The sequence below is a fragment of the Megalobrama amblycephala genome, linkage group LG24, assembly GCF_018812025.1.
Source record: "Megalobrama amblycephala isolate DHTTF-2021 linkage group LG24, ASM1881202v1, whole genome shotgun sequence".
NCBI classification, from domain to species: domain Eukaryota; kingdom Metazoa; phylum Chordata; class Actinopteri; order Cypriniformes; family Xenocyprididae; genus Megalobrama; species Megalobrama amblycephala.
This window is the reverse complement of record NC_063067.1, coordinates 3,673,699-3,689,635: the sequence shown is the minus strand read 5'-3', so window position 1 is coordinate 3,689,635 and position 15,937 is coordinate 3,673,699. Positions and strand designations below refer to the sequence as shown.

The 15,937-nt window shown below is 34.2% G+C and overlaps 1 protein-coding gene across 1 annotated transcript; it reads left to right on the top strand.

Moving 5' to 3' along the window:
• Positions 1 to 2,862: 2,862 nt before the first annotated feature.
• Positions 2,863 to 15,910, top strand: si:ch73-217n20.1 (C4b-binding protein). Its single transcript, XM_048178684.1, has 12 exons — positions 2,863 to 3,064; positions 5,495 to 5,692; positions 5,784 to 5,880; positions 6,027 to 6,100; positions 6,457 to 6,645; positions 9,228 to 9,437; positions 9,635 to 9,829; positions 9,980 to 10,168; positions 11,335 to 11,431; positions 11,866 to 11,939; positions 12,158 to 12,337; positions 14,922 to 15,910. The coding sequence occupies exons 1-12, from the start codon at positions 2,995 to 2,997 to the stop codon at positions 15,122 to 15,124; spliced, it is 1,776 nt and encodes a 591-aa protein (XP_048034641.1). The 5' UTR covers positions 2,863 to 2,994; the 3' UTR covers positions 15,125 to 15,910.
• The last annotated feature ends 27 nt before the right edge of the window (positions 15,911 to 15,937 follow it).

The following is a 15,937-nucleotide window of genomic DNA, read 5'->3' as shown; positions in this document are numbered from 1 at the left end:
ATCATCATTTTTCGGTCATTTAAATATATTGGCAATCAAAATGTGCAATATTTCAGTAATCATGCATGCATTATTTAGTTTACATGATTTGTCAAGTCAAGCCACCTTTATTTCTATAGTGCTTTATACAATACATATTGTTTCAAAGCAGCTTTACATTGATAAACAGGAAAATAATGATTCAATGATGGAAAAAATAGTTAAATTTTGCTTTAAAGCAGCTCTAAAAAGACAATAGTGTCATTGTCCAGCTGAAATCAGTTCAGTGTTGATTCATTTTGGTTCAGAAACTGTATAAAGTGAATCAATTATTATTATAGGTTACTATGTGTGGAGGTTTTTGGTCAAACAATCAAAACCTCTGTTAGTAGGAAATTACTAGTCATCCAAATTTTTTAATATATCAACTATGCTTTCCGTTAGTTTTGTGAATTGGTATGTTTCTAAAGGCCACAAAGAGCTAAACATCAGCGATATCTCCCAAGGGGAGCATGTACAGGCTGAAAAGCAACGGTCCTAGTACTGAGCCTTGTGGTACTCCATACTGAACTTGTGTTCTGAATGATGATGTCTCTTCATTTACTGCTACGAATTGTTGATGGTCAGATAAGTACAATTTTTAACCATGCCAATGCAACTCCACTAATGTCAACGTAATTTGTAATACACATTTTTTCCTAATGATGCCAATAATTTTTCTGTCATCTAATTATATTAGCAATTAAAATGTGCAATATTGCAGTCATGCATGCATTTATATATATAAAATCATCTTTTTGCTCTGGTTAATGGCTGATTGAAGTTCTGGAATGATTTATGTTTTAATTTCCAGAACCCACCTAAAGACAAGGGCTAATCAAGCTTTTGAAGTGGCTGGTCCCACACTCTGGAACAATCTTCCCAATTCTATTAGAATGGCCTCCAGTTTATCTGAGGTTAAATCATGCCTTAAAACTCATCTTTTCTCTCTTGCATTTTGTATGTAATATGTAGGTATGTGTGTATATGCATGTATATATATATATATATATATATATATATATATATATATATATATATATATGTGTGTGTATGTGTATAGTTTGTATATTTCTCTGCTTTTTGTTCTTTGTTTTTTAACTGTTTCTTGCATATTTTATGTACAAAAACAAAAACAAAAAACATAGTGCCCACAGTCGCACAAACAGCTCTGGTTCAGACTGGTCTGCCATGTGGAAAAGGGAGGGTTGTTTGAGCCATTGCCTTGAACATGGCCACAACATTGGACAGTTTTGTTCACACAGCTCTGGGGAAAAACTAATGCTGTCCTTTTATGGTAGAACATTTGTAGCTTGCCCTGAAATAACATCACGCAATCACAAGTAGTGAGTCATAAATATTGTTAAAAATAATTTAGTATGTGATAAATGGTGAAACAAACATTTTCATTTAGTTTTTTTAGTTTTTTTTTATCAGTACAGTGATTAGAGGATGCTGAATTCTTGGGAAAATCATTCCAGTTTGTTATTTCCTGCAATTTTGATCCAATCACGTTCTAGGCAAAACAAGGTGGCATTTGTCAAACACATTAAAGTTAAAGCTGCGCGTTTTGTCTCCACAGTGAATTCATCAAAACTCTGAAGATGGAAAAGATCTGTCAGGGTTGGACAACAGAAACTGTGACATCACCATGTATTAAAACGCTGCTCCACCCGCAGCATATGGAGTAACAATTGTCTTTTTCAAGGTGGGGTGTCCGTGATTGTAAAACCTGCTCAAATGCGCATTCATGAATCTTTTTTTGACCCGTCTCACCAGCCTCACCTCAAACCGCCTGCTTGTTTTACTGGAACTATTGCAGAGGTTGTTAGAATAATAATAACATCCATATCATTGGGCCTTGTCCTGAAACAGGACATACATATCACATGACTAGGAATATTTTGTGCCTCTGATAGGAATGCTCGATCAAGGATGACGATAATAAACAATCTCGTCTGTTGCAGAGATGTTTCTGAAACCAAAATTTCTCAAGGACTACGAAAGATAACCATGAATGTTTAGGCTATTGCAAGTAAAGTAAAATTCCCTTTGACATTTTAAAATTTAAGAGAACATGGATTCAGTTCAGTCCATGAAGAAACAATCTATGATTTATGACCGAGGGATGAAAAATCCTACAGACATTAAAAACACGTGTATGAGCTTGTTTAATGATATCTTGCATAACCTTTAGCAGTTCTGAACCACAGTAGCTACTGAAGAAAATCAAAGCATTTAATTAAATGAAATAAAAATGAGACTGCATTTGTGTGGTATAATTAAAACCGCACACAGTAGATGAAAGTATGCCACTAACATTAATCGAGTACAGAGGAACACATTCTATGAAGCCTGAATGTACTGTATAAGTGATTCAATGTGTATATTTTTAACATTTATTCCTTGTTAATAATGTATTTACATAGGCCTATTATTGATTTATTCATTAATGGTACATGATTGTGTAATGACTAGTAGACTATCTGTTCCAATTAGTCACTGATGGTATATTTTCATCACTTAACTCTTATTCATTTGCTTTTTCTAATCAAAACTTGGCAGAAAGGGAAAATAAGCTACTAGTAAGTAATGGAAATAGCTGCAAATAATCACTACTAATATTACTATCTGATTAATATATAGCCCAATACTAGAGAAACTTAAGCTAGTCGCTAATTAGGCTGGTTAAAAAAGGTGTTTTAAAGGACAAATGGAAAAAATGGTTTGCCATAGAGGGTCAAAAGCACGACCTGCGTTTTCTTCCATTCAGAAACGCTATTTTTTAAAACACAATTTTGATATTATTTGAATGTGTCAGTCGTTTTTTGTTGTTTTACAAGAACTATAGCGCATGTAGAAGTGTTTATGTGGATTTACACTGAATAAGGGGAGGGTTTGAGCTTTCGTGACGCACCGGCGTAGAAACACTTTGCGAGTGTGTAATTTGAACGCATACAGACTTCTTCACTTCGTATGCAGATGTCCGTGAATATGGCGATTGTTTGGGGGAATGTACTCATACTTGTGTTTGTGCACTTTGTAGGTAAGTATCTTTTCAATATAAGATTACATTAAATGTCTAACGTCTAACAAAACATTAGAATCAACAACTTTAAAGCTGTAACGTTAGACACTGCGAGAGCTCGATGTGGCACGCTGTGTATTCATTTAACGGATCACGTTTCAATGTTTGACACGGTGCACCGTTATTCCAGCCACTTTATTAATGCAACTGTATATTTTTCACAGATCATTTTAATTTTACTGGTAATATATTTGAACAACTTTAACTGTCAAGTTTGATGGACACCTGTTTGATCAATAAGCTGGTTAAGCTCATTTAAATATGCTAATCAATCATGTATAAACAGTTTTATCAATATTCAAGGCTACTTGATGATTCTGTAGCTTCATGAATAGGCATAAAGTTAAACATAAGGTCATTTAAGCTTCATAGATGCAAACTCCTCACCTTTCAGTGAGAACTCACCTTTTTGAGATCAAAAGAGGTCACCTATGGGATTTGCATAGATCCAACGAGAAAGTGTGTTTAGGGGGGTAAATATCTATAATGGGTAATATTTGAAGTATTTGAGGTCTGAGATGTGGCAAACTGTATTGCTGTCTAATCAGCAAATATTGTCTTAAATATCCTGCATAGCACTTCATCTTTTATAACATGAGATTTTAACCAAATGTTTATTTTGGTCAGATGTTGCAACAATATGTTACATATAGGGTAATAAAAAATAAATGAAAAAATCCCTTAAAGTAACTACAAATGAGCATGTAAAGCAAATAACTTTTGCTTGACAAAGCCCTGCGCAATGCTCTCACCTTTTTTCCCCCTTACCTGTTTGCATCCCTGAAGCTTCAGCTATAAGTCTAGTAGGTGAAGGTGTTTTCTTATGCATACCTTAGAGATTTTTTTTCTTAACCACATGTTTAAAATAGATTTACTGCCATCTAGAGTCATGCATTGCATAATCTTCCAGTTGCAGATCATTGCTATAACATTCACACTCAAAACACTTGAAATGAGTTATTGAACTTAAAGGTGCTCTAAGTGATCCTGGCTGGAGTAACTTCCTGTTGACGTTCTTAGTGTTGTCAAACAAAACAGAGGCTAGCTAGACTCTCCCTCCTCCTCCTCCTCCTCCCCTCCCCTCCCCTCCGTGCTTCCTGAAACAGTCATGAATGCGCATTTAAAATCATTCTTGTCGGTTATTGGCTGGAGCGTGTTTATTATGTTTAGTGGTCCAGGCTGCACCAGTTTGTTTTTATTGCCGTTTTTGGAGCTTGTGGCGACTACAGAGACCGCGTTTTTTTACAGTGTGTTCAGGGGACAGGCAGCTAGCGGATAGTGAGGAGATGTTTGCTGTATGTGACAAAAAATGTTTTGGCCTAAAAACGTGTGACATCGCTTAGAGGACCTTTAACACACACTATCAGTATTTACATCATGTGACCCTGGAACACAAAACCAGTCATAAGGTACATTTTTTGAAATTGAGATTTATACATCATCTGAAAGTAAGTAAATAAGCTTTCCATAATGTATGTTTTGTTAAGATATGACAATATTTGGCCGAAATACAACTATTTGAAAATCTGAGGGTGCAAAAAAATCAAAATATTGAGAAAATTGCCTTTAAAGTTGTCCAAATGAAGTCCTTAGGTCATTTAAGCTTCATTGATGCAAACTCCTCACCTTTCAGTGAGAACTCACCTTTTTGAGATCAAAAGAGGTCACCTATGGGATTTGCATAGATCCAATGAGAAAGTGTAGTGTGGGGGGTAAATATCTATAATGGGTAATATTTTATGTATTTGAGGTCTGAGATGTGGCAAACTGTATTGCTGTCTAATCAGCAAATGAAGAGTTCAGATGCCATGTGAAATTTTCTTCTAAAATGAGCATTTTTATGTTCAGTTATTTCACTTTAATGACAATGAAAAGGACCTATTAATTGCCATTAAAGTGAAATTACTCAACCTAAACATACGAGCTTGATAAAAATGCTCATTTTAGAAGAAAATTTCAGATTGCACTTAGAGGCTTTTGCATTTGAACTCTTCAAATATTGTCTTAAATATCCTGCATAGCACTTCATCTATCCACTCACAAAAATAAATTTTTGATATATTTAGAGTAGGAAATTTACAAAATATCTTCATGGAACATGATCTTTACTTAATATCCTAATGATTTTTGGCATAAAAGAAAAATTGATAATTTGTGACATATACATGTATTGTTGGCTATTGCTACAAATATACCCGTGTGACTTACGACTGGTTTTGTGGTCCAGGGTCACATATTGATGATTAAGTGATTCAGTAGCAAGAATATATGTTCTTTTTTTAGTACGGCAGCCAACATGCATAATACTTAACATAATCGGCATTACCTAATCATGTGACAGCATTTTTCATCACTATCATTTTTGTGCTTTGAAACTCTCTGTTTCAGTGTCTCAAAGACATCAGTGTGGCGAACCAACCAAATATCCGGACAAGCAGCTGGACAACAAATATCTTCACAAATCAGTGTTCAATGACGGGGACAAAGTGGCTTATAGATGTTCTCTGGGTTATTCGCAGTCGGATGGAAGTCGAATATCACGCTGTATAAAAGGACGCTGGACACTGTTGAACATGATCTGCCAAAGTGAGATGGATCTGTTTATCTATGTCTCTAAAATATCAATTATTTATTCATTGCACTCAACCTTTTCATATTTTCTCATTTATTTTCACAGAGACAAAGTGCAATGCGCTGGGTGACATAGAGAATGGGCAATACAGTCAAGAAGGACGATCATTCGGTGATAAAGCCATTGCTATGTGTAATAAAGGGTACTGAAACCTTATTTTCATTCTTCATGTCTGAAGTCCATGAATATGTGAAAACATGGTTAGAGCAGGCAGAAAAAGTGATCAGGCCAATAATTTTTCTCTTTCATTATGTCATTTTTCTGTCATGTAATTGTTTTCTCATGCAGATATGTTTTGAGAGGAGAAAGAGTCCGTATGTGTGTGGAATATGGTTGGAATGGGACAGACCCCATCTGTGAGGGTGAGTTTAACCCTTTGACTTTTTAAATTCATCAAAACCCTTTGATTTACAATTATAACACTCAAAACTTTCTAGCTATCACTCAACTACACACTCGTGAAGTGCAATTATATCTTCTAAAAACCACAAACTATGAAAATGCATGACGCAGTAGCGTTTCAACAGACCTGTACAGTGCATTAGATGTAAGAGGATTGTGTGGCAGTAAATCCCCTTTAATCTATTAAGTTTGACTCAAATCACAGGTGGGTTGTATAGGACTTGTAGAAAGTAAACTGGCGTCCTCTAGTGGTGAATACTGGTAATTCATCATCATTCATTGGCACAATGAATTGTTATTTTTTCTTCTGTTTTAGTGTCAAAGATCATCTGTTCAGCACCTGACGTGGCAAACAGATGGATTAATCCTGAAGAAAGGACACAGTACACAGTCCAAGACACTGTAACCATCACCTGCAGTGAGGGATTTGATCTGATTGGCTCGTCAGTGGTCACATGTGGACCAGATGGCCAATGGCTGAACTTGCCTGAGTGTCACCCTAAAGGTAATTTAAGCTGTTTTCACACTTGGGCTGTATCTGAAATCGTATACTTCCCTACTATATAGTAGCAAAAAACAGTATGTGACAAAAGAAGTATGTCTAAATTCACAATACTCATAAAAGAGTCTGCAAAAAGACCCTGGATGACCTACTACTTCTGGTAAGATGGTGGGTCACATGATAATGACAGCAAGGTGGATGTAGTATGTCTGAATTACATTCATAATATATAGAACATACTTTTTAGCAGTCGTTAATTAATTACTTATTCAAAATAAGTACCTACTCAAGAAAGTATGTGATTTCAGATAAAACCCTTAATGCATGCTGCTCACTAAAGGTGGTTTCTTGCTCTAAACTTGTATCTCAGTTGAATGTCAGAAAGACGTTGGACTCAAACATTGTATAGATGTTAGTTACGTTTTGGTGAAATCAGGTTGATGTCAAAACCCAACACTGGCTTGATGCCAACCTCCAACATTGCATAAACATTGAAGTTTGGTTGGAAATAAAAATGGAGTGGAAAATGAAAATAAGGTTGATGTCAAAACCCAACACTGGCTTGATGCCGACCTCCAACATTGGATAGACATTGAAGTTTGGTTAGAAATAAAAATGGAATGGAAAATGAAAATGAAAAAAAGGTTGATGTCAAAACCCACTGTGGGTTTGACACCAACCTACAAAACTAGATAGACGTTGAATTTTGATTGGAAATGTAAATCAGGTTGATGTCAAAACCCAACATTGGCTTGATGTCACCCTCCAAAATTGGATAGACTTTGAAGTTTGGTTGGAAATGAAAATGGAATGGAAAGTTGAAATGAAAATCAGACACATACCTTCAACACTAGATAGACATTGAATTTTGATTCGAAATGTAAATCAGGTTGATGTCAAAACCCAACACTGGCTTGATGTCACCCTCCAAAATCGGATAGACTTTGAAGTTTGGTTGGAAATGAAAATGGAATTGAAAATGGAAGTGAAAATCAGACACCAAACTTCAACACTAGATAGATGTTGAATTTTGGTTGGAATTCAAAATTGTATTGACATCAAAACCCACCATTGGCTTGACACCATCCTCCAGCATTGGACAGACATTGAATTTTGATTGGAAATGAAAATCAGGATGATGTCAAAACCGAACGTTGGCTTGATGTCAACCTCCAACATTGGATAGACATTGAAGTTTGGTTGGAAATAAAAATGGAATGGAAAATGAAATGAAAAAAGGTTGATGTCAAAACCCATTGTGGGCTTGACACCAACCTACAAAACTAGATAGACATTGAATTTTGATTGGAAATGTAAATCAGGTTGATGTCAAAACCCAACGTTGGCTTGATGTCAACCTCCAACATTGGATAGACATTGAAGTTTGGTTGGAAATAAAAATGGAATGGAAAATGAAAATGAAAATAAGGTTGATGTCAAAACCCACAGTGGGCTTGACACCAACCTTCAACACTTGATAGACGTTGAATTTTGATTGGAAATGTAAATCAGGTTGATGTTAAAACCCAAAGTTGGACTCCAATATTGGAACGTTGTTAAATTTTGGTGAAATCAGGTTGACGTCAAAACCCATCGTTGGCTTGATGTCACCCTCCAAAATCGGATAGACTTTGAAGTTTGGTTGGAAATGAAAATGGAAATGTAAATCAGACACCAGCCTTCAACACTAGATAGACATTGAATTTTGGAATTTAAAATCGTGTGACATCAAAACCCACCATTGGCTTGATGCCAACCTCCAGCATTGGACAGATGTTGAATTTTGATTGGAAATGTAAATCAGGTTAATGTTAAAACCCAAAGTTGGGCTCAAATATTGTAAAGTTGTTAAATTTTGGTGAAATCAGGTTGACCTTAAAACCCGTCGTTGGCTTGATGCCAACCTCCAGCATTGGACAGATGTTGAATTTTGACTGGAAATGTAAATCGGGTTGATGTCAAAACCCAGCGTTGGATTTATGTCAACTTCCAACATTGGACAAACATTGAATTTCCATTACTTTATCATTTACCACTGTGGATGATAAAATTATGACATTTAGCAGATGTTGGGTTTTGCTAAAATGTCGATCTTTGACGTTAATATGATGTTGCCATGAGATGTTTGAAAGATATTGAACTTTTAGTTATGTAATACCATGACTTAAAAGCAGAAAATATCAACGTCTAATGATGTTAGAATTTAACATTGTGTAGTATCCGTTGTTGGGTTTTGGTTACCGTACCTAAAATGTTGGTCTTTGACATTAATATGATATTGGCATCAGATATTTGGTAGACATTGTATTTGACGTAAAACCAGTAAAATATCAACGTCAGCTGTTGTCAGTGTCCTTTTGCATGGTCTGTTTTTTTGATGCTGCTCTTTTAAGAATAATGCTCAATAAATCAATAAATGCTCTTTTTGGAGTTTTGAGCCCTGAAAGTTCTTGTATGTGTTCATAACACATCAAGTCCTGTTATCTTAAAACATTAAGAAACATTGACCTCTTTAAATGTATTGTGTATATAATCACTTCAGTCTTTCTCCTTGTTTTTCTTTCATTTGCCGATGATCTCAAAAGTTCAGTTCTCAAGAGTTTTAGTCCCACTTCCCATTCTCGAAACATGTCCCACTCCTGAATTGGGAAAAAGTGGCACAGTGAAAGAGCTGAAGTCTGTTTACGTGCCGGGAGACCCCTTATCCATCACCTGCAATGAGGGATTCATCGGATCTGGAGATTTCATGTGCGACACAAGCGAGAAATGGATCCCAAATGAGCCGAAGTGTCAAAGTAAGTACAGATGATTGAATGTTTTGGGGAAAATTGAATTGTATCCAATTAAATGTGATGATCTTCTTTAATATTGTGCCTAGAGTCATTTTATCCTGATAAAAACAACCTGTTAAACAAATAGAAATGTTAAAACCTTGCATGTCAAATGAAGCCATTGTGGAGTAAGAGTGTCTTTTGCCCTTGTTTATTATCAGTGATCAACTGTTCAGCACCTACTGTGGCAAACGGAAGGATACGTGGACCTAGAGTTCTGTACAAATACAAAGACATTGTGGACGTCAGCTGCAGTGAGGGCTTTGATCTGATTGGCCCACCACAGGTCACATGTGGACCAGACGGCCAATGGCAGGGCTTGCCTGAGTGTCAGCCTAAAAGGATTTCAGCTACTGGTAGGTGCATTAATGTGTCGAAACGGTTTCAAACAGTAGTATACATTGTGGTCACATGAAGGGCCAACTTTAGTATTCTTTCTGTTGATGATATCAGTGAATAATATAGGCAAGAGTCAGCGCCTAAACTCATTTTGTTTTTTCTCACAGGTAAATGTGGTCCAGCTCCATCACACCCTAACTTTGAGCTCAGAGACTGGTCCCCCTGGAATCTGAAAGAGTACCCATCTGGTTCTCGCATTCGTTACAAATGCGGCATAGGACACCGCAGGGCCAGAGGGAGTGACAGTATACGCTGTCAAGGTGGCCAGTGGACAAAACTGAAGCTCCATTGTGAACGTATGTCATAGGACCTTTAACTGCATTTGCTCCCACTTATTATATTGAAGGATCCAAGGATTCTTAGTAGCTGTGTGTGTGTGTGTGTGTGTGTGTTTGTGTAGCTTCAAGAGAGCAACCATACATTTTTATTTTCTGGATCTTTTTGTTATTCATTTAATTATATAATCATTTATCATATTATAATTTTTTTTAATTGCATTCACTTTGATATAATAACTTGTTGGATTTGTGCTGGTCAGACTGACATTATTAAATAAATCCTGCTCATTTATTCTACACTGCAAAACTGATTTTCTGTCTTGTTTTTCAGTACAAATATCTAAACATTCTTAAATCAAGATACATTTACTTGAGAAGCAAAATAACTTAATTACTAAGTTTTGTTTTCTGAAAAATGTATCAAAATGAAGTGACATTATGCTAAAAACGAGAAAAAAATCTCAGAAAAATGTGTAAATAAAAATATGTAGTTTTTTCGCTGCTAGAGGCCTGTTCAAAACAAAGGCAGATCTTGATGATGCCGAGTTTGAGCGCGGAGTTTGTGTGTGTTCCCTTTTCTATTAAAACATGTAAATATTAAAGCGTCTTTGGTGTTTCCATGGTTTCTACAAAATAAAACCGGAAAAGAGGGTAACGCGGGTATGACGCAATTGACAGGCGACTCCTGGAAACGTTAAAATTGCAATTTTCTCACGATGTACAGTATTATTTATTAACATAAATAGTTGGAAACATCTAAAATCTATAACACTGGCCTAGTGGTTTTTGGATATTTTACTGCAAAAATCTTACATGTTGTGCCTTTAATTCAAAGGGAAAACAAGTTTATTTTTCCCTCCCACTGGCAGACATTTTTTCTTGTTTTAAGCAAAGATTCACTTCATTTTGATAGTTTTTAAGAAAACAAGACTTAATATCTTCAATCATTTTGATTCTTAAGAAAATGCATCTTGATTTAAGAATGTTTAGATGTTTGTACTGGAAAACAAGACAAAAATACTGAGGAAGACAATCATTTTCTGCAGTGCTTCACTTCATCTCCTGCTTTCTGCTTTCATATTCGGAGACAGTTAACAGGAGGCAGTTCTGGATACCAGACAAAATGCACATTCTTAACTTTTCTGATGTGTTGGAACAATCTAACAACATGTTTATATCAAAAGGGAAAAAATGCGGATCTGCTGGAGAGATTTCCTATGGCCGCTTTGAGTACACGGGCGTGTCATTCGGACATACAGCTAAAGCCATCTGTCAAGAAGGGTGAGATACAGCAAGTTCTCTTTGTGCTTTATGAAATTTACACACGACACTGTCTGAACTAAAACAAGGGCTCTGCTCCAAAAGCTAGTGGACTGCCAAAACAGGCAGAATTTTAAGGTATATAAAGAGGTAGGAGTCTACGATTCCTTATTTTAGGCACATCTGAAGACAGCTTTGCATGTATCTGCTGACAATCCTAAAATGCACTGCAATGACTTTGGTGAAATAAATTAATAATAATAATACATCAAAATTGTAGTGTGACGCAAAAGAATTGTTGATTATAATTATAATGTATTCAATACTAAAATGGAAACAAAAAGCTTTTTTATAATAGTGAAGGCAGCTCACTAGTGTTTGGAACAGAGCCATGATCTCATTAGACATTCATCCATCTTTGATTCGTTTGATCGCTCTCTGATCGCTCTCATTAGGTATGAGCTGATTGGCCCACAAATACGGACCTGCCGAGATGGAGGCTGGGACGGGAGGAACCCTACATGCGAACGTATGATGGTTTTCTGAGATTTTTTTCATTAGTTGATTTCAAATATCTGAATCTCAATGCATTAAATAACAAAATTGCAAACCAAATGACTATTTTAGAAACAAAACAAAGGTTGATTCCTATGCTCGAGTCAACCCTGAATTGAGAGCTATTCATAGTCGAGGAAGTGATTCTTTTGGAGTCGACTCCCATCACTGATGACAGTGTGTGTTTTGCAGCTGTGCACTGTCCTCCACCTCCAGAGGTCAAGGGCGCTGAGATGTTTGACCCCATATATGACCATGTTCCCTTCGGTCACGTGGTGTCCTATCACTGCCGTACTGGCGCTATGATTGGTGCGAGAGATATATACTGCACACAGAAGGGCACCTGGAGCGCCCCGCCTCCTGAGTGTACAGGTACAGATAAACTTTAACCCTCTCCTCTCCTCCCCACGGAAAAACACATCTTCTGGGGGGGCAAAAGGACCCGGAGCCTAAAAATTATTTTCAGTCTGATAAAATATTATCTTTAAATTTACGCATTTCTTTTATTACAGAAGAGGATTAGGGCCAAGCAATAATAAAAAAAATAAAAACATTTTGAGATTAAAGTTGTTAAATTTCGAGAAAAAACTCGTTAAATTTCGAGAAAAAAGTTGAAATAAAATGTTGAGAATAAACTCATTAAATTACGAGAAAAAACTCGTTAAATTACAAGAAAAAACTCGTTATATTTCGAGAAAAAAGTCGAAATAAAATGTTGAGAATAAACTCGCTAAATTACGAGAAAAAAATCGTTAAATTTTAAGAAAAAAGTTGAGATAAAATGTTGAGAATAAAGTCAATAAAGTTTTTTCATATATATCATTTTATCTCGACTTTTTTCTCGAAATTTAACGACATTTTTCTCGTAATTTAACAAATTTGTTTTCGTTATTTAACAACTTTTTTCTCATAATTGAATGACTTTATTCTCAACATTTTATCTTGACTTTTTTCTCGAAATTTAACGTCATTTTTCTCATAATTTAACAAATTTGTTCTCGTAATTTAACGACTTTTTTCTCGAAATTTAATGACATTTTTCTCATAATTTAACGAATTTGTTCTTCGTAATTTAACGACTTTTTTCTCATAATTGAATGACTTTATTCTCAACATTTTATCTTGACTTTTTTCTCGAAATTTAATGACATTTTTCTCATAATTTAACAAATTTTTTCTCGTAATTTAACAATTTTTTTCTCGAAATTTAACGACATTTTTCTCATAATTTAACGAATTTGTTCTCGTTATTTAACGACTTTTTTCTCGTAATTTAATGACTTTATTCTCAACATTTTATCTCAACTTTTTTCTCGAAATTAAATGACATTTTTCTCATAATTTAACAAATTTGTTCTCGTAATTTAACAACTTTTTTCTCATAATTGAATGACTTTATTCTCAACATTTTCTTGAGTTTTTTCTCAAAATTTAACGACATTTTTCTCATAATTTAACAAATTTGTTCTCGTAATTTAACAACTTTTTTCTCGAAATTTAATGACATTTTTCTCATAATTTAACGAATTTGTTCTTGTAATTTAACGACTTTTTTCTCATAATTGAATGACTTTATTCTCAACATTTTATCTTGACTTTTTTCTCGAAATTTAATGACATTTTTCTCATAATTTAACAAATTTTTTTCTCGTAATTTAACAATTTTTTTCTCGAAATTTAACGACATTTTTCTCATAATTTAACGAATTTGTTCTCGTTATTTAACGACTTTTTTCTCGTAATTTAATGACTTTATTCTCAACATTTTATCTCAACTTTTTTCTCGAAATTAAATGACATTTTTCTCATAATTTAACAAATTTGTTCTCGTAATTTAACAACTTTTTTCTCATAATTGAATGATTTTATTCTTAACATTTTCTTGAGTTTTTTCTCGAAATTTAACGTCATTTTTCTCATAATTTAACAAATTTGTTCTCGTAATTTAACAACTTTTTTCTCGAAATTTAATGACATTTTTCTCATAATTTAACGAATTTGTTCTCGTAATTTAACGACTTTTTTCTCATAATTGAATGACTTTATTCTCAACATTTTCTCGACTTTTTTCTCGAAATTTAACGACATTTTTCTCATAATTTAACAAATTTGTTCTCGTAATTTAACAACTTTTTTCTCTAAATTTAATGACATTTTTCTCATAATTTAACGAATTTGTTCTCGTTATTTAACAACTTTTTTCTCGTAATTTAATGACTATTCTCAACATTTTATCTAGACTTTTTTCTCGAAATTTAATGACATTTTTCTCATAATTTAACAAATTTGTTCTCATAATTTAACAAATTTGTTCTCATAATTTAACAAATTTGTTCTCGTAATTTAACGACTTTTTTCTTGTAATGTAATGACTTAATTCTCAACATTTTATCTCAACCTTTTTCTCATAATTTAACGAGTTTATTCTCGAAATTTAACAACTTTAATCTCGAGATGGTTTTATTTTTTTATTATTGCTTGGTCCCTAATACTCTTCCGTATTTTATAAATGTTTTGGTGTTTGTAACTTTATTTACCTCTTAATTGTTTAATTTTATTATTTTAATTGAAAATAAGCTCTTTTTTTATTATTTTTTTACAGTTTCACAAAAACCAAAAAAGACCTAATTCCAGTCCAATTCTAGTGAAACCATCAAAAATAAATCATGCATTCACTCATTGAGTGAACTCTTTTGGATAAAAATTACATTAATTTGCATTTTATGATTAATCTGGAATTACTGAAGACTCCTTTCAGGCAGTTCAGAATCATTTCTTTTTTCTTTTCCTTTTTTTTTGGCAAAGAATAGCTTATATTTATTGTGCATTTTGTTATACGCATATTAGTGAAATATTTCTGTGGCCCCTTTATGTTTCTTCATTGTTTTAATACTTTATTACCACACACTTTTAATTTGAAAACATGAATTAACAGTCTGTTTCCTGTGCCTTTCAGACATTGCCTGTCCTCACCCACATGTGCCACGAGGATCAAGAATGAGGGGATTAAGGTCTGTCTATAAATTCGGGAACACAGTGACAATTGCCTGCGATCCTGGTTTAATACTCATTGGACGGAGTTTCATCACCTGTGGCCCAGACGGGGAGTGGAAACCAAAACTTCCAGAATGTAAGCATTGGGACAAAAGATTCAACTGAAAGACACATACAATACAGCTGGCTGTCTTAAAGTCATAATGAAGCTCTTTTCTATGAAGATTGTTTCTGCCATTGAATAAAACCATTTAAAAGATAATTGCGACTTTTGTCACAATCACAATACTGACTTTTTTCTGACGCAGTTGTGAGTTATAAAGTCAGAATTGCAATAAATGACTCAGATTTAGTCAGAATTGCAAGATATAAAGAATGCAATTCGGACTTTTTTCTCGCAACTGCAAGTTTGTCTCGCAATTCTGACTTTATAACTTGCAATTATGAGAAAAAAAGTCAGAGTTCTAAGATAAAAAGTCACAATTACCTTTTTTAATTTTTATTCAGTGGTGGAAACAAGTTTCCATACTTGTCTTATAATATTTCAGTAAAATGTGCAGAACACTATTTACTATTTACTCAAGAGTATTTATTGTCATAAAAGAAGTTTTCTGAGTGAGAATAAAGCACTCTGATTTTTTTTTTAATTTCATGACTGTATTCTGTTAATCTACAGCATTATGGATATTTTTAAAACTTGTTTTTGTTGTCAGAATTGCAAGAAAAAGTCAGAATTGTGAGATATAAACCCACAATTACAAGAAATAAAGTCAGAATTGATATAAACATGCAGTTGTGAGGAAAAAGTCAATTACGAGAAAAGTCAGAATTGCGAGATATAAACATGCAATTGCAAGAAAGTCAAAGTTGCAAGATTTGAACTTTGACATAAAGTCAGAATTACGAGATATAGTCAGAATGCAATTCGGACTTTTTTTCTCGCAACTGCAAGTTTATATCTTGCCATTCTGATTTCTT

What these genes read in the sequence shown, in the direction of transcription:
- si:ch73-217n20.1 (XM_048178684.1), top strand. Translation starts at nt 2,995, where the DNA reads ATGCAGATGTCCGTGAATATGGCGATTGTTTGGGGGAATGTACTCATA. An exon ending in ATTGCTATGTGTAATAAAGG is followed by an intron (nt 5,881 to 6,026) that starts GTACTGAAACCT and finishes TTTCTCATGCAG; the next exon opens with ATATGTTTTGAGAGGAGAAA. An exon ending in ACTGAAGCTCCATTGTGAAC is followed by an intron (nt 10,169 to 11,334) that starts GTATGTCATAGG and finishes TTATATCAAAAG; the next exon opens with GGAAAAAATGCGGATCTGCT.